Raw genomic sequence first — 19,559 nt, 5'->3', positions numbered from 1 at the left:
AATTTCGAGTGGACCATTAAGGGCCTGGAGGAGGGAGCAGGGTTGCCGACCACCGACCCTGCCAGTGTCAGGAGCCGCTTGTCCGCGCGTGCTTTTTGGTGGTGTTGGGCAGAATCGAACGAGCGTCATGTATATATTTGGAAAACCTTGTCTGAATATGCATTCAGAGACACGCGCCACGCGCGTACTTCTCGGCGGCGCCGTTAGATGGCGTAGCGTGTCGATTCCGGCATGGCTACATTGCTTAAATGCTAATGGCGTATTGTCGACACTGATCGTGAGGTGACATCTGTCAGAATACCCCCTCCCCCCCCACACACACACACTTTTTTTTTCTCTCGACCAAAACTGTACTGCCGTTCTTGTCCTGCCAGTACTGTCGAGTAGTGGCAGGACGAAAACAACGGGCATTGAGTTGCTGTTCAATTGGAGCGTCCCCTGCGTATACTCCGTGCGGCTGAAACTTGAAATTTGAATACGCATACTTGAAATTAGCGCGGAAAGGCGACGGCATCGCGAAAAAAAATCGACGCAGGGCAAGCGCCGAGTGAGTGGAGCAGTGTGGCTCCGTTTCACTTCAATGCTCGAATTGCTTGCACGCACGGCCATTTTTTTTTTTTTTTTCGACACCGTGCGAGACAGGGCAGTGACGAGCCATCCAATATTCCAAAATGATCCGTGCACCATCCTAAGGAAAGAAAACGAAAGTCGTTCTTCTACGCAAGCTCGATGCGCGTTGAGCGCCCAACACCACACGAACTTTCTGCTCCTCTTTGTAAAGTATTTCCTTGCACTAGCTGTGTGTAGGGTGTTCTAACATACGTCAGCCAATCTGTCGAAAGAAAATAATAAAGGAAGAAGAAGACGTTGCAAAGTACGACTATAAAAACTTGCGGCGTTCGGTCGTCGACGACCTGACGACCGAACACCGTGCGTCTTATAATCGTATCTTGAACCGCACTTTCTTTTTACTTTGCCTAACATTAGCTGAGACGCGCAGTACGCCCACCTACATTTCCAGGTGAATTTTCTAACATGAAGCGCGCTCGTCGCGGGTTCGTTTGCGAGGTCTCTCTCTCTCTGTGTCAGCTCTGCAATGATAGGCCAATCGGTGGCGCGGTCACGTGACGAGAGTGTGCATCCGACGTTCGGAGGAAGGGCGGCTCGCTGTTTTCTTTTCGGCTCTCGAACCGCTCTGCGCGGCGCCCGCTCGCTGTATAACACACCGTCGTCTCCCGCCGCGCGCGCCAGCATCGCATCAAACCCTGCGTTGCAGCGCCAAAATTTAGGGATGCACATCGCGATTCCGTCGCGCTCTCCCGAGAAAGAGAAGAAAGAAAAAAAGAACCGCCTGAGCTCACGTGACCCCGAGAAAAGAGCACTCGGCCCGCTGCCGTTCCCACTTCGTCCCGCAAGCATCGCACCTGTTCCCCCCCTGTGCCGCCCATTTGTGCATGCAGATTGGGCGGCGCGGCGAAGGTGGGGAAAAAAAACGGGGGGGAATGGGCTCGACCACGGGACCGAGCGAGCGGCGGCTTCTTCTTCTGAGACGTCGGCAGAATCTTAAGTGAGCGGCAACGAAGCGCCGACTGTGGGTTCGTTTTCCCCACTCGGCTCGCGGGCGCGCACCTTCCGGACCGCCGGTTCGGGTCCGCAATAAGGACCGGGGCGCGGAGACGCGTCAATTCGGCGGCTTAGCTGCGCGGGCCGCGCCACGGACCGCCTTTGAAGAGCGCGGCGCAGAGTCTGTATAGCAACGTGGCATGCAGCAACGAGTGCGCGCGGCGGGTTCCTTTCGCGGCGCGGCCACCAGGCAGCGCGCGTGCCCGAAGTTGTTCTGCCACCGCCTAATCACCAGCCCCGGGGACTCGAAACGGGACTCCATTAAGTGGGCAACTCTCTTTTGTTTTCAAATGTATCCGTGGTGTAAGTAGTAATTATTGAACGAGCCGGGGAATCACATAGTCTTTATTTTCTCTTACCTCATTTTTCCTTGCTTTTTTTGTCGGGCATTGGGAGCCTGACGTTCCGTTCGAGTCACGTGCGCGAACAGCTTCTGCATGTTTTAATATTCTGTTTGTAAGCGCCCGTGTCGATGCATTTAAGATAGCTACTATATGCAGCCATCGTGGCACGTCGGTACAAATACAAAGTTGAGCTGGTCGGTTGAGCAAGGTTCCAAATAAATAAGAACAGCGCTTTGACAGCACCATTGCAAGACGAAAAAAAAATACACAAGCGTCGTCGGTATCGGAACAAAGAACATATTTAGAGAATGCGGATTTCATAACTTCAAAAACTAAATGAGGCGCAGGTTAGAAACACAATGACGCGAGAAACGCGTCAAGCAGCCGTGGCTGTTGACAGTGTTCGACGTGTAATTTATGTGCGAATCGGGCGATTCTGTATGTGGTTTCTGCGGTGTAGCGATCTCCGGATCAACTCGCGTCTCGTAAAACGTGCTCTGCGCCGAAGACTGCCGACCGATCGAGACGCGACCGTTTTTCCGACCTTCTGGCGTCGTCGAGGGGAAAGCCGCAAAGCGTGCTGTGCGTATCGGCGAAGCGAGATCGCTAAAAGCAGCAGCAGCGGCCGTCGAGGCGCACGTCGCGGTTCGCTACCATAGATCGCGAGGCAGTCGTTAAAGCAGCAACGGGGTGTGCTGTACGGAAAGTAGTACGTTCGAATCGCTGCGGAATGCGCCGCGGCCTCGTGACGACAGTCAGTGCTTGCCAAGTTTTTTTCACCTACATGTGTCTCGTCATTGTAGTCTGCGGCACACCTGTTAGCTGCGGATATGTTCTGCGGCTGTTGGAGGTTTCGAATACGGCGCCATTCTTTCTTCTTTTTTGGGGGGGTGAGCACGGTATAAATTACGATTGTTGAGTGCATGTTCTTCGCCAGATCTGTGGTGTAAAGCTTTAACAGGGACGCCCATTCTCTCTCTCTCTCTCTCTCTCTCTCTGTATGTGTGTGTGGTGTTTATAATGCTTGCTGAGGGAGGCCGCATCGGAGGACGTGCGCCTTTCGTGCTTTGCGGCTGCCGTAGGAACGGGTGCCCGATTTCCCCCTGGTACAATATTTACACGGAACCCGCCGTGGCGATGAGGCGAGGCCGAGAGAGGCGCGTGAGTCATAGCGACCCGCGCTCTCTCCACCCCCGGGTTCCGCACCGGTGGTGGCGAAGAGCGTCGTGCTGCAGGAGCGGGGGGGGGGGGGGGGGGTCGAAACGGGCGAAGGCTCGTGCAGGAACCGGGCTTGCTCGTCCTGCTTGCATATCAAGCAGGCGCGGGAGCGGGGGCCCCAATTTTAAAGGCGCAACGCCAGCATCTCTTACCGACAGCGAACGAGTTGGTATATACCGAGCAGGTGACGGCGGCGGGTGGCCTCTCGATCGAGCGGTAGTGCCTGGGCGTCGTGTTTGTGTGCACAGGGCAATTGGCCGGGGCATTAAGGCGTTCGGTGAGTGAGTGCGTTGGCCGCATTTCAGGGCTGACTACTTACATACGCGTGCGCTATGATGTAGACCTCGCAGTCCTCGCTCGGGATTTTCAAGCGTTTGCTTTCTGTTTTATCTCTCCGCTCCTATCTCCTTTTAAACCCTTTTCCCAGCACAACATGTATGTATGTATGTATGTATATATGTATGTATATATGTATGTATGTATGTATGTACGTACGTAGGTATGTATGTATGTATGTATGTATCCGGTACTTACACTGGCTAACTTCCCTTTCCTTCCCTCTCCCCCCCCTTCCCATCTCTCCTTTGGAGTAAGTGCAGCGTCGACGAAACCACACACCTGGAAGGGCGATATCGTGAGATATACGAGATGTATAAGCTATATATAAGGGGAATGGCAATCTGGTGCGTACGCGCCGTTCATCTCTTATTTCAGCCGCAGTCGAAACGTGCGCGTCACGTTCATTCGCTTGCCGTTGGTGCGTAGAAGTGCAGCGTCAGACATCGTTATTTATTTGAATGTCTTTCAGTACAAGGAAGGCACATCGAAGTTTCCTTGTGGCGTATATAAGCGTGCAGCCATAAATTCACTGCGGTCGTGCGCTGGGGCTGCACACTCCGGGTTGCATGGATGCACGGCCATTAGAGTGAAAAAATTAAAACTGAAATTCGGATTGAGCGGTCGGCGTAATTCGACTCTCATAAGATCGGGTCTGTTGTGGTAGTTAACGACAGCGCTAGCCAGTGGCAGGCCCACAGTATACGGGGCTGCTATATACTCGGGACACTGTCGAATTCCGCCACGTTTGCGTTTCGAGCCAATCAGAGAGATGCCGCAGTGTGGGCCAATCGGAGCTGAGGATATAACGGATTGGACTATTCGGCGGAATTCGACGCGATCTTCCAGAGCACACAGCACGCTGCACTAAAATAAGTTACACCTTGTAAGTGAATAGGAACGCAAATCGGTCTATAACTCACACCCTTACACCCAAAATTCACTTCTAAGGGTGGGAATTTCTTTACAGTGTGGATCTTCTATTGCGTGACTGTCCATCGCACGAAGATCAGAGGCATGCCTTTCGGACTTTTAGGGGGAAATTTAGGGACTTTTAGGGGAAATGTGCGAAATTTCTCGAGGTCCACCGGCCGATGTATCACCGTCTGTGACACACCTGATTTGAAAATTGAAACAGCGCTAACGCATGCATCCACAAAGTAACAAAGACGAGACACAAGCGCTTGTGTGTCGCCATTGTTAGTTTGTTGTGTCTCGTCATTGTTACTTTGTGGATGCATGTGTTAGCGCTGTTGCAATTTTCAAATCAAGTATGCACCAACTCGCCCAGAAAGGAGCTTTAATGAAGTGATATACCTGAGCGACGAACGCTTCTCGTGCGCGTGCGTACACTGGGGGCTTCTTTCCTCCTTCCCATTTTTTCACTCCCCTTTCCACAGTGCAGGGTGTAGCCAACAGGGTAGAGCCATGGTTTAACCTCCCTACCTTTTTCCTTATTCCTCATCTATCTGTCTCTCTCTCTGTCGTCGCCTTCCGTCACCACAGCGTTTTGCGATAACTTTCGCGAGTCGCTGTAAGCGACATACCGCGCGAAAAAAAAAGGCGTATAGCACGTGCCAGGCTCTACACTAAAAGGTGACGGTGTGTGTGTTTGTGGTGTTGCCATCGCTGCAGCGCCCGGCGCGCCCCAGCTGATACCGGAGGACTCGACGGCGGAGAACAACTGCGTCACCGTGGCCTGGCAGCCGCACGCTGGCAGCTTCGTCCAGGGCTACGTGCTCGAACTGGACGACGGGAACGCCGGGCCGTTCAGGGTAAGCACCCTGAGTCTCTCTCTCTCTCTCTCTCTCTCTCTCTCTCTCTCTCTCTCTCTCTCTCTCTCTCTCTCTCTCTCTCTCTCTCTCTCTATCTATCTATCTATCTATCTATCTATCTATCTATCTATCTATCTATCTATCTATCTCTTCTTTTTTTTTTTTTTTTGACATGTGTGACTGTGATAGAGTGGTTACGGATGTGCCTGTTCGGAGAATCATATGTATGGGGGCAACAATGGATGGTGCCACGAGGGAAATGAAAAGGCAAATGAATCGTTATACTTAGCGCCAGAATCGCATACGGGCGATCGCTGTAAAATAATAATAATAATGAAAAATAGAGTTACGCACCATTTGGGGTGCGCGTCTTGTCCTCAAACAACGACCATTATCTCGCTTGCTTGCGTTTTCTTTCTTGAAAAAGTGGGCGCTCGCAACTTAATGACATATGTCATGCTGATAACGTGGAGGGGAGAGAGAGGATAGCAGAGGGGACAGAGTAGAGAACTAATACTGCGGTAGCCATTACATGTATGGACACTCCAGGTGAATGTTCGCCGTCGCAGTGATGTCACGTGTATATGTAGGTATATTGTATGCCGCATCTATGCCGTATATGCAATGTAGAGGCGCACAACGCTCAACAGCCAGACTACGCTCAACCCAGCTGTTGTCTTCTTGACTGAATTATATACCTCAGAAATTTTGTGAATGGGAACACGCGGAAACAAAAACAACACATTTTGATTCACAGCGCGCGCCTTTTGTCTTAAATACCGTCTCGGTGTATTAAAAAGTTCAAAACAGTATTAGCGCTCACAATCTGAAAGTACTCACCATCTGTATAGTAAACGAGAATAAAGGAAACCGAGGGGCCCGATTGATTACTAGTCATGTCATAAGAAGCCGACAAACAATGACACCATGGGACAGCATAGGGGGAAATTTCCCCTGTGCTGTCTGTGGTGTCATTGCTTGTTAGCTTCTTGTGATCTGACTACATATGCCTTTCGCTCCTCGAAGAGGCATGCAGGAAGCATGTGTCGTCTAAGTTCTTAAACACTCAATAGCGACAGGTATTTTTTTTTTTTAACATGTGTTTACTATTAAGCGACTGAGTAAAACCTTATCCATACTTCGCTTACTGAGGGACTTTCTCGAAAAAGTTGGTCACCCGGCCCCGCAGACACGCAGAAGCGGCTGTGTGGCGAAGCTGCAGACTGCTCGAGGATGTCGCACGGTGTCTTGTGAGCCTCCTTCCGTCCGCGAGAGGGATGGCGTAATCTATCTATCTAACTGCGTCGTATATATATACATATAGGAGCGCCGCGTGCAATACCCAGCTAAGCTATGCACCGCGTGGCAACCACGCGCCGTCTCACCCCCGTTTTTTTTCTTACGTCATCCTGGTCTCGACTGGCTGTTAATGCGTCGGCGCGTACGCGGCGACGCGCGTTCTGCGAGTCCCTGCCCGTGACGGGCGCTGTCGGGTCCACGCCACGCACCGTCCTGTAAAAAACCGGCGCCGACTGCATGCACGACAAGCACTCCAGACAGACACGCCACAACTTCTCGTGCGCGCGTTCGGTTTGAAAGGGCATCCGTGAACGGTTGCGCCGTGGCGCTTGTATAAAACGAGCGTGGACTGCAGTTTCGCGCGGCGCAATGCGGCGCGGCGGTCATTCTGCCGACCGCTGCTGGGCTCCCCGACCCAACACCGTGCCGAGGGTCAGGTGGATGGATGGGCCCTTCCGCGGGCTCGCCGCGCTCTGAGCATTAGCTTTATTGGGTTTTCTGGCTCGGCGGTGTGCTCTCGCGTTCCTCTCCCTTTTTGCGGCCGCCCGCGAGCCCCGTTAGCCCGTCGGTATGTGACGGCGAGGCGTATAATCGAATGAGTATAGGACTCGTGCGATAAGATGGACGAGGACGCGCCCGGTTCCTCTCTGGCGGTTCCTGCTATAACGGACGTGTGTGTGTGTACTACACCGCACGCCGCGGAGATCTGCAGTATAGGGACGGCTGCACTTTTTGTCGCGGCGTCGGCTCGTGTCTCGTTTCCGTCGAGAGATCGCGCGAGCGTGCATACCGCCGCGCGCCCACCGGGAGATAAAAAAAGAAAAAAAAAAAGTGGTTGTGTGGCCTGTGCTGGACGCGTTGGCGGGCGCTGCTGCTTCGGTCATTCGGGACGTCGTACGGATGCGAGAAGGCGCAGCAACGCGCTCGGTCCACAAAACTGAGTTCCATACACGTTGACTTTCGGTAACCGTAAAAACACAGACTGTAATGTTTGAGATCGGGCATGATATAGATGGTAGCTGGCCCATGCCGTCGTCCAACTTATCCACGCTGAGGACGTTGTTGAAGGGAGAGACTTGTTCTCATCGAGAACGAAGAATATGGGATTTATTTACAGTATCTGCATGAGAAGGTTACAGTTCATCAGTCTAACATGACTGAAGGAGGAATGCACACTCAGCAGCCGCGCAACAGCTGCTTATAAACACTCTGTCCTCCCTAGATCCCTAGGTGAGGGAAAACGACCGTTCGACCAAACGGAGCGTCCAAAGTCATCGTAGCCGACCCGCCTTTGGGGGGGAGGGTTTACGCACTCACTTCCGCACAGGTTGCACAGACCACACCAGGGTGAGAGGGTTCTCGCAGACAGAGGTCTTGACCCCAGCAGGCGCCTCTTTGATTCCAGAGTCGGCCCTGCAGTCAGCGGCCGCTGCGTCTGTCCATTGACTGACGACTTTAAGCTGCGTGAGACGGCACCGCAACACATCTTCCCGGAGCTCCCCTGCTCCAAACAGACCGTGACGGTGTCGGCGTACACACTAACAATACTTGTTCCGCCGACTGCGTCTAGCCATTTCGGCGCCATTCCGTTGGGGACGTGGCGCATTGTCCTCCTTACAAAACGAGTTGCCGCCGCAGCCATGGTGGCGCCTATGTCCTGTTGACTCGGCGCATCGTTGTTTTCACAAAGCGAGTCGCCGCAGCAGACATGCCGGCGCCACGGGGCCTGTTGACTCGGCGCATTGTTGTTTCCAAAGCGAGTCGCCGCAGTAGACATGGTGGCTCCGTTCGGTTGGGGACTGTCGCTTCCCCGAAGATCGCCAGCCTCCGCAGTTCGAACGTAACAAGACATGTTGAGAAGAGCGATCCACACTTTTATCACTCACGAGAAAAAAAGAACTAAAAAAGAAAGGGCGACTTGACAGCGGATGACATCTAAGCAAGGTCCTCTTGGGCTCGTTAGTATATCATGCGGTTTGTTGTTCAGACTGCTCTACCTTCGGGATTGGCGCGCATATTTGGGCATGCTCTATCTTTGGCATCAGACCATCTGGGTTTAATTTCGGCATGTTGGCTCTAATTGCGCCTTATTGAGCTATACGCTAACTCGCTGCGTCTTTTCTGTTATACAGGCTTCATTTAGACTCCTTTGTCCTACACGTGCACTATGTAGAAAGCCTCAAATCGCCTTATTTGTTGAGTATAAGCCACGCTCCCGCTTCCAGTTTTATATGCGCGCGCAGTTTGAATGAGCGAATGTGGGTCTCGTTTTGGCCGTTTCGCGCCGATTACGCATTATTACTACTCCGTACACCACTGACGTACGGTATATATAGTATACATAGGCAAGCACATGCAGGGTGCGTGAACTACTACGAATGAGACAAATTTTCTCAGAATGACTAAATGTACACCACTGCTGCCTCGTCGCGAACGCTTCAAGTGAGAAAAATATCCACGTGCCACCGCCATGTAGCAAAACGGAGCTGCACAAATGCGCCAACCAGGAGGCTCGATAAAAGCGTCGCTAGAAAGTCGGCATAATGCGCACACGTCGTGCACGTCGAATTTCGCACTGGAGAACACGCTGAACGCATTGAACTGTGCCGACTCTCACACTTAAACAAAGTGTGGGAAGCCGGTTACGTGGTGTATATATATATATATATATATATATATATATATATTGCAGCTGACGCTAGTCTGCTCCGGACCGCCATCAGTTGCACTTCGCTTCTCAAAAAAAAAAAAAGCGGGACGTGCGTCCAGGGAGCTAATAAACAACACTTTGCGATGTTGTGGACACCTGGTTTAAATCATGGATCCGGGACTTGGAAGAGGCGCGACGTAATACTAACGCTCATTTCTCTCGCGTTTACTGCCAAATCGCCATATATGAATTCATTTTCTTTTTCCCTCTATTTAAATGAGTGTCAACACCAGCCGCTGTCGGCACACGGGGCCGCGACGTGGAGGCGGGTGCTGCTCGTTCGAAACTAGCACTGCCGAGTCGGCGGCTGCTTGGCCGCCATCGCGCCGTCACTGCCTCCTCCTCTCCCCCGGTGCAGGGGAGTGTCGAGGCACAAAGAGGAGGCATGGTTGAGGCGAGTTCATTGGAGGGGAGGGGAGAGGTGGAGACGGAAGGGGGCACGAAGCGTCGCTGCACGACCGCGTGATCCGCCCCGACAGTTGGCTGAACGCAGCGAGGCGCCCACGCGTTGTGCCTGTCCAAGTCGATGCACTTCAGCACAGACCGTGCTCGGTCCGCTGAAGAGTTGTGTAAGCTCCAGCACTGGAGGGGAGCCGCGCGTTTTTCATTGTTCTCTTTTCTTCTATATTCTTTTTTTTTTCAGCCTTTTACGCCGTACCCGTCCTCGCATTCGGATTCTCCGCGCACGGTACACGCGCGAATAGACTGTATACGCAGGCTCTTTTGAGGAGCTGCGAGTCCACGGAACTGGCGTTTCGCCGGGCCCGCGTCCTCAGTTCCGCGCCTCGTGTGCCTCTGAAAGCCTCGTTCAGTGTCGATCCACACTCCACGCCATTGTTATGCAGAGCTTTATTTCTGGTATTATTACGCTATACGACATTTCCGTGTTGTCAGACGCGTTCAAGTCCGATGTTTGGGGACTTCCTCAAAGTTCTTTGCTTAACTCTCTCTCTCTCTCTCTCTCTCTCTCTCTCTCTCTCTCGTTCAAATTGGAGAAGCAGAGAAGCGATGAAAAACGAAGTGCACCGGAATACTCTATCGCGGAGTAGTTCGTTCATACTGAACGAATAAAATTACAGCGTAAAATTCAACAAAAAGAACGAAATCAGTATTTTTTTTCTTTTACCCAATTTTTCACTTTTTTGTTGTCCATTATTCCAAATGAGTCCTTTTCTTTTTCTTTTTAGCTGTTTTTATGCCATCTTCTTTTTTCCTTCTTTCTGTCGTGCCATGCGTTTCCGCCCTGTCGTACGGAAATGCAAAGGTGGAACGGTGGTACGTGACAGACTATTTGAGTTTCCGCGCATCTTCCAAGTGGCGCAGGCTGGAGGTATGCAATTACCTTGACTGCAGGCGTTCCACGCTACCGGAGTTCGTACTCCGCGCCCTCTCCTATCTCTCTTCGGGTCTCTCTCCTTGAATTTCGCGCAGTGTGCTACCTATGCTTCATCAAAGTACGTCGTTTCGCTCGCGCCTTTCGCACTCGTATACTGCGAATCACTCAAGACGCGATCCACTGCCGTGCTCGCGTATAATTTTTTCGCGCGATCTGGCCAGTCTTTCTATCCCGCGGTCGCTCTCTCCGGTGGCTACACTTTCGCTGCCGTGTTCCACTCTTTTAACGCAGAAAAGCCGGCGTCGGCGGCTTCCTCCCGCGTCGGCCTACAGCGTCCGGTGTCGGACGTCGTTTCGGCAAAAAGATCACTGAAGTATGGTTGGCCATCGCGTTGCTGTATGCGTGACTTTGAGTCCTCGGTCCGCACCAGGCATCCATTAACGGGGAAGCATTCGAAGTGCTTACAGCAAAGCCCATCGACTGATAATGGACCCCGTGCGATAATTGAATATTCCCGGCGCTTTTAACCCATTAAGTCCCGAAAGAAAGAAAAAAACCTACCGGCCAGATTTTACTGATGTTTGGTATGCCCAGTGATCCGTTCACACTGTAACTCCATTGCCAGAGTTTTATTAATTGTGCTTTGTCCTTTCGAGCGCTACGATGGTGTACTTATAAAGCACGCACTAAGCGCAACCCGATGCAGGCCCTCGAAGTAAGAGAAAAGGAAGCAGTGACGTAATTATCTTTGACAGCGTTCCTTAAGGAACACCACCACGGAGAAGCCCTTGTCCTTGTTCCTTTGTTGAAAGCTTTAGAAGTATTCAATCATGTCAAGTTTCCAACTTGCTCAACTTTCTGCGTCGGCCCTTTTCGAAGCTTCATGTCGGTTTCTCCGCACTCTGAAAACTTTTTCGCAGCGCAATCAGTCCCCGATGGCAAAAGTTGTTGGCCTCCCAGCACTACATGAAAAACTTGCCATGGAAAGACTGCTGGAATGCACCTACATTGCCGTGCTGGGCAGTATGGAGGATACACGTATCTTAGATACTATCTTAGATATTCTTTGGATATCTTGTATCTGTACTGCTATACATGAAAGAAATGTATCGTGTACCTCAAGATACGGGACACTGGCTATCGCAACATCGCCGTGCGAAACTATAAACGTTGGCTGAATTCCGCTTCTCAAGCTGGTACTGCTGCTGCCAAGTCTCCTGAATAAAATTAAGGCAGTGACATTTTTTTATCTTTCCGCCAGAGCCCTCCAGCGAGGGCAGGCGATGAGGTCTGTGCGTCCCTATTGGTGGAGCAGAGTCACGTGGTGGCGGTCGCGCCATCTCGACAAAAACAAACGCACGAGCGTCTGTGTGCAGCCGACGTTTTGTTTTCTTGATTTACTGTTTTTAGTTGCGTCAGTGGCATTACACGTGCTCGTAGCCACGGCACTGTGATGCGTACGCCAATGCTTGCGGCGTCTTTGGCGCAAATTCTGAAGCACCACATGGTGTCGTTATCGAAGTTTCTCGTGCGTAGTACTTTGTTCCAAAATCTGAAGAATGCAAGAATGTGGTTGCCTTGAGTCTAACGGCTTTCACACATTATTTTGGAATGAAAATATTATACCTTGAGCCAGAAAGACAAGAAGTTTTGAGATACAGACAGATATTTCATCCACATGATACAAGGTTGGTCGGAGTTTAGAAATTTCCAAGCAAACATTTTTGTGCACACGCGTTTGGTGCTACATTATATAGGTCTATAGTGAGAAATTTGCGAATGTATCGAATCATCTTAAAATACAAATGGAAAGTATCGTATCGGATACAATAATTGCGGTAGTATATTGTATCTATATCTGAAGTACTTGTTGCCCGAGTATCTTATATCGTATCATGCATGATACAGTTGCAAAGTATCTTTGCCCAGCCCTGCTACAGTGGAGCCCGACTATAGCGAACCCGCGTTAAACGATGTCTTCCCTGTCGAACACCGGAAACTTACTAACCTATACTCATGTAAAATAACGGCCTCGTAACAAATAGGGTATTAAATATATCCAAATTTGGAGGGCGCTTAAGCTTCGCCTTTAAAGCCCAAACCACACGTACGCTTGCGGACGCGCGCAAGCTCGCGTTCACGCGCCCACGCATGCGCACACGGTGCGGCATGGCTCGTACGCGTCGAAACGCGGCGTGATCTCGGGGAACAGCTCCTATCTCTCCGCTCATGGCGCGCTTGGGTTGCCTCGCGTCGGCGCGCCTGGCTACGCAGCTACGGCGCGGAGCGTTCAACTCTCAGTGAAGCAGATTTATATCGTGCAAGAATGTGGTTCTTCCTTCCTTCTTGCACTGATCTAACAGCTATAAAAGTATAACAATTACGTTTATAAATATCGAAGCATCTTGAAACGCTATCAGTAACGAAGTACGAAGCGGCGCCTGCCGAGGCGTCTGTGAGTGAGCGCGCGCTGTCGCGCGTCTTTGTGGATGCAAACCACCATTACTCGCGAGGCGCGGCAGGCGCTAGGCGCGCGGACGCGAGCTAGCGCGCGTACGTGTGGCCTCGGCTTAAGAGTGGAACGCGATAGCATTCGAAGATCCCTGACTGCTTCTCACGCTTCCCGGCAACTGCAGCTTACGTAACTGTAATGTTCGCCGGGAAACGCTGGCGGCGAACGCTATGCACGGAGGCGGGCTTTCTGGTCGAAACGCGCCTCTGGCGTGGGCCGCTATGCGGCAGAGGCGAGCGCTATCTGGAAGTGTTTCAAGGAAGCAGGCGCGTCGCTCCGTGGACTCTGAGATACTTACGCGCCAGCGTTCGCAGATGGTGGACGCCGTCTCCGGTCTGTGAATTGCAGAAACGCTGGAAAAGGGGTTTGCTTGAGTTTTCGCGTTACAGAATTATGTTTTCTCGTATATTCAAATTTCAATCCGAGAGCTATCATGTCTGTAGGTTGTGTGTGAGTCGTAGTTTACGATTTTTCTACGCATTTCAGCTTGAGAAATTCAATTAGTTCGGTGAATCCCTTGCGTCACGGGGACGGTCTGGGTATGTGTGGTCCGAAAATCTATTTGCCGAAATGGCGTCTGACGCCGGACGCCGACGTTATCGCCCTGGTGTAATTGTCCTGTCATTGTGACTCTGTGTTCGTATCGTCTTTTGTTGAAAAGAACTGTTTCTTTACCGCCGGAATTTTTGTGACACGGGTTCCTAAACGCTATCGCGTTAAAATCGGGGCGTCCGCTGCCAAGTGAGGAGGAGCCGCTTCCCGCCCAGCCGCAATGGCGTGCGTCTGAATCAAATCGTGATTTTGGCACATAAATTAAACATCAGAATTTAAGTTTTTTTAAATCTTTTGTTCACTGGAGACAGACAACAAAAGCATCCCAAAAGTTCGTTTTAGATTGTCCTAGGCGAGTTTCTTGTATATAGAATTGCCCTGATGCACCGAACCATAACATTTAGGGCGTAAGCGGGTTCGTTATAGCTAGGTTCAACTGTAATTGTGCTAAATAGTGATATATTGTGACATATTGTGATATATGAGTGTTTGCAGCAAAGCGTGTGCGTGCTCGTTGATTTTGGCAGCGTTATGGACTCGAAGTAACATAAACGCTTGATTACGTGCGGAGGCCCGGGAGCCTGCATGCGCCAAACTCCTCAGTCTCTGTATGTAATTAAGTTTTTATGATGATGATTATGCCCGCAGGAGGTGTACTGCGGCAAGGAGACGCTGTGCACGGTGGACGGGCTGCACTTCAACAGCGCGTACCGGGCCCGAGTCAAGGCCTACAACTCCACCGGGGAAGGTCCCTACAGCGACGTCATCGTGCTGCACACGGCCGAGGGTACGTGGTCCCTTGCGGAGCTCGCGGAGTGCATGGCCCGTCACTGCGCGCTGCACTTGACTGTGGTAGTGGCCTCCGAGATCGCGTCGGGTGCAAAAGTGTGCGCGCGCGATCTCGGAAGCCACGCTGTGATAAAGCGCCTCTGCTCACTATGGGAGATCTCCCATCGCTTGAAGTGTGTGCAAGGGAAACCTTTTTTACCAGTGTTCTCACTGAGTATCAGTGGCGTAACCAGATATTGTTTTAGGGGATAGCACTAACTTGACCGAGGGGGAGTGGTGTAGAGGAAAAGGAGGAGCAGGAGGAGGGGCACATGCCTCCCTTACCCTCCTATCTGGCTACGCCACTGCTCGTTATAAATAGGCATATAGGTTCAACTCAGCCAAATAAAAGGGGCTTCTCCAAGGGACAGCATTTGCAGCAAGACTGACACGGCCTTTTTAGTTCTTGTTTCAGGAAAGGCTAGCTGTAGCACGAACGTGATCGCTGCCGATTTTAGTGTTCCGCTTGATGCCACTTTGCTCCCTATCAAAGAGGAGCAGACATCGGCTTCCTGTAAATGTGAGAACTCGGCGCAAATACGACGGTGACAGCGAAAACGCAGTGCGCGGGACTTTTGTCGCTGTTACCCTTTGCGCTAGCTGCATTTCCACCAGTTAGCTGTGGGCCAACCTGACCAAGTTAACGTACCTCCTGTAAAGCCGCCTGGATCCATAATGCACCGGACCAGATATTAAAGGGAGATGTTTATTCTTTCCCTCGCACACACTCGCGCGATTATCAGCCGGCAACGAACCTTTGCGCACGATATGTCCGCACTCTCGGTCGAGCCCCCGTGCATTGCGGCTGCGATGACGCGTGTCCGTTGCTGGCACGCTCGTCTTTCTCTGCGTTTTCGTAACGGGTCTGCTATTATAAGCAACTACTCGTCTAATCACCGACTTCGCCCTCTAAGAGCTACAAAAGAGCGCTATAGTAACATTAATAAACCTGTAGCGCACGCATCTTTGATCATCAAGAAGTGGTCGGAAAGAAATTCTCCGCATTTTTCGCCACCCAGATCGGGCTTACCGTGTGTTCACTCGCGCTATATGTAGCGTACATTAAGGGAATTACTCGCAATATCGTTGATTACAAGCATACAATACAGTCATCTCCGCCGCACGGCCACCAGACCAGGTCACGTTGCATCGCTCACAAAGTGGACGTCCAAGTTCGTTCCGCTCCCATAATGTGGTTCTCGAAGTGGGCACAGCTGGGGCTGGGTCTGCCGATACGGCTCGCGGCTTCGCGTACGGTTTGCTCGTAAAGCTTCTAATATTACTATAACTCATTTAGGTTTTATTTGCCTGTCGTGCCGGAGTTCCCATTCGCTGCTCCGTAGTCTTTCCCACGTCGCTCGTCGGGGAAACTTGTCTTACCGTCGTTTACGAGCCTATTGCTTATCGTTCATCATCAGCGTTAATGCACCCACTGCCAATCCAGGTCGCGATACACGTAGGCGTGAACTGAGCTTATAACCCTCTTACTTGAGCAATACCACTCCTTAACGAGGGTGCTTAGGATCAACCAAATCCGCAGATGAAGATTGGTGTTATAGTAGCTTCGTCGACATGAACTCGACGTGAGCAGGTTGAGTCAGAAGTCGAGCTCATCTAGCCGGACATGATCGCGTTTATGTGCATCTTGCCGAGCGAGTTGGTCGAGTCAACCCGCCCCCACGTTACGCGGGTTGACCAACCTCAGCTCGACGCTCGCTCGGCTCGACGCTCTCTCGGTTTGACGCTTGCTCAGCTCGACGCCGTTCGCTCGACCCAATCCGCTAGCGTTTACACAAAGCTGACGTCAGGCTTTCGACCCGACTTTGTGACGTTCGCGTAAACGTCGTGTGTCCAAGTAACACGACGAACGGTAGTAAAGTTCCGGCGAAATGACGAGACGGGATTCTCTGTTTTCGTTGCCATGCAGTGGCGTGGTTCGCGTTGGACCCGGTGGCGTGCCATCCCGACATAGTGCTGTCGGAGGAGAACGCCACGGCTCGCTGCGAGAGCTACGAGCACCGTGTCGTTCTTGGCTCCCTGTGCTTCTCCCGCGGTGTCCACTACTGGGAGGTCACCGTGGACCGCTGCGACAACAACGCTGACGTCGTCGTTGGAGTGGCGCGCGCCGATGCTGCCAGGGATGTTATGTTGGGTGAGTGCAACCACGCCAGATCTCTTCTTTTCTTTTCAATTGAAAGTTGCAGCGCGCCCGCAAAGTTCTTTAAACATAATAAGGCTAAAAGTCGGGCAAGTTGCTTAACGTTCGTAGTGAAAAGCGGCGCAAATTGGTGTTCAATGTGCGCCGATTTTCACCGTGAACGCAAATTTCTTACCGGTTACGAATTACCGAAGCCATCAATACATGGACGGCAGTCGCAAAGCTGCAGGTGGTGGCATCTTTGTGACTGTCGAACTACAAATGCGTTGGAAATATTTTATCGTGCATTTGTTATTGCTGAAGGAAAATTGTAAACGTACGGCGCTTTAGTGATTATAGAGAGGTGTAGCGTGTCCGGTATACGGCAATGACGTCTGCGTAATTCCGGGTTACCGGACATTTGTAGCGGCGTCTTGGGACGCTTCGTCTAACCATAATCCCTTATAGACACGTCTCGTGTTCTACAAGTGTTCTTCTTGTCGAGAAAAAAAAAAAACATTTAAACAGGCGATGTCACGATTATGCCGCTACCGAAAATTTATCCCAGCGGCAAAGTACCATACACTAGTTCACTGCAGTAATAGCACTGTGTTTGTCTGGTTGACCTCTGCGCTACCGTTTAGCGCCGCCAGGTTTGCACCTCCGGTAACCCGGTAATGCGCAAACAGCAAGACGTTTGCGGACAAACTAAAACTTTCATATGTCGCTGCCTGCGCTTTGCACTAGCAGTGAACTCTAATGTGCAAGTCACCGCAGTGTTAATGTTGAGCGTGCTTAAAGATGAGAACCTTACCGGAAGGAGCCTTCCTCGACGTCGGGGACGGACAAGCCTTCAGACAGAGACCCAGTGCGTCAGCTCATCTTCGCGTTTGTTAGAGAATTTTAGTGCGTCCGGTAATCCGGCAAGCACGGGCAGTTTGCCGGTTGAGCGGGGGCGTAAACGTGAACGGCCAGATTAGTGGCGCCAGCTGGTGGTGCAAAGCTCAACCAGACAAACACAAAGCCAATTACTATATTCTGCTTAGCTGCTGGTGTAAATTTTCGACAGTGGTGTAATCGTGTTCACAATTACGCCGCTGCCGAAAATTTGCACCAGCAGTGAAGCAGGATATAGCGGGTTACTGCAATTTTACCTCGTGTGTTTGTCTGGTTGAACTCTACGCCACCAGGCGGCTGCACCGCTCCGGCAGCTCATGTTTACGGCCCCGCACATCCGGCAATCCGCCCAAACCGCTCACGTTTGCCGGAATAGCGGACGCTAACAGTCTCTATTTTCTATCTCACGCGCATACACCGCACGCTGCGTGGCACGCGCCCTCCTGAATCCCTTTCCTCGTTGCCGGCCCGCGTAGCAGACGACGCTACGCTACGTTCCGACCAGTGTGTCGGAACGAAAACGAAAAATAACAATATTTTTGACCGGAACAAAAACGTAACGAAAGCTTTGTTTATTATTTTGTTTCGGAGTGTGACCGAAATACTTGTGATCGGTTTTCGGTTCAAGGGGAAAGTCGGCAATCCGGAACAACCGGCGTCAGGTAACGTCAAAATCGCGTGCACCTCAGGCAGGGATAGCGCGAGCGATAGCCGGTCGAGCGCTCTACGAATCTAAGCCTCCTACTCGGTGCACTAGCAGGTCGTCATCGTTGCAAAACCCAGGGCTCGCGCTCTGAAGGGCTTATAGTTTCGTTTTCTACGGGCACAACGCGTTGTTACCGAAGTTTTATCATTCGTTTATGTTCTTTAGAAGGACACTAAAGTGAAAAATAATTTCTTCTGCATCAGTAAATTACCGTTCCACCAAAAACACCACTCTTACAACGATAAGACGTTTGGTAAGCCAGAAAATGCGCAAGAACGAAATACGGGTGGCGACGCCTACGTAAGTTCCCGCACTTGGGGGCTGTGACGTCTTGGATTTTGATGGCATCTTCTAGGGCCTACTAATTATATATAGCGGTACAGATTGACTACATTGTGTTCTAAAGGAACCAAATATTAATCATGGCAAGTTTCGGGAACCTTTATTCAGCCAACGCGGCCCAAATGCGAAAACATACTTTGGAATCCCTGACATCACGCTGACGTACCGGCGCTGGGGTTTCGGCGAGATATTCAAATACTGATATTTGGACCTTCATTTTCTCATCTAATAATCAAACTATTTTTTTGAAATGACGGCCTGCAGGGTTCTCAAACAATGCTTCTTTAGTCTGAACTGATTTATTGTTTCGCTTTAGTGTCCCTTTAAGTTCGTTTTATCGGAACAGCGGTCTCACATTCCAATGAGTACCATCGACGATGTGCTGCTTCTGAGATCATGCTCAGTGCCTTGACTCATGACACTGAGCATGATGTCAGAATTCATAATTCACTTATTGAGAAAAAGAAATACTATGTTTTTATCTTTATTTTGCTTCGAAATTTTTTTCATGCGAACCAAAACCCTTATGAACCGTTAGAGATCATTTCTCTCTCTCTTTGTCTTCGTTCCGGAACAGAACCGGAGCGGCACGTTTTTCATTGGAACGAAACTAAAACCAGAACGAAAAACATTTCGTTCCGACACCGTGCTTGAAACAGGAGTTTCAACAGCGTGCTCTCTGTTTAGACACTTACGTCGCCAGATTTCGCTATACCAGCGTTGTTGCTGCCGTAGACCTCTCTGGTAACGCGGTACTCCGCAAACGCTAATACGTTTGCTGACAAGCTAAAACTCCCTAATGTTGGATTCTTACGGCAATCAAGCAGCGAAGTGAAGCAAGGGGTGACAGCGCGGCGCGAGCGGTACGTCCCAAATGGCGTGAGCATAACGATTTGGGCGAGTTGGTTCCAAGTGCGTGGCGTGATTGGTGCAGCGCGAAGCAC

At 51.1% G+C, this 19,559-nt stretch overlaps 1 protein-coding gene across 2 annotated transcripts in view; it reads left to right on the top strand.

Annotated features, from left to right (window-relative positions):
* The window catches only part of Trim9 (E3 ubiquitin-protein ligase Trim9), a 254,382-nt gene that overhangs the window by 226,810 nt on the left and 8,013 nt on the right, over positions 1-19,559 (top strand). For both annotated transcript variants that reach the window (XM_050180649.3, XM_055071931.2), the window contains 3 exons: positions 5,157-5,296; positions 14,354-14,492; positions 16,461-16,685. In XM_050180649.3, the coding sequence (XP_050036606.1) occupies positions 5,157-5,296; positions 14,354-14,492; positions 16,461-16,685 (504 nt within the window). The remainder of the gene's footprint in view (positions 1-5,156; positions 5,297-14,353; positions 14,493-16,460; positions 16,686-19,559) is intronic.

Source organism: Dermacentor andersoni, chromosome 7 (genome assembly GCF_023375885.2).
Source record: "Dermacentor andersoni chromosome 7, qqDerAnde1_hic_scaffold, whole genome shotgun sequence".
Lineage (NCBI taxonomy): Eukaryota > Metazoa > Arthropoda > Arachnida > Ixodida > Ixodidae > Dermacentor > Dermacentor andersoni.
Note: the sequence above shows the minus strand (reverse complement) of the source record. Positions and strands in the feature narration are given on the sequence as shown.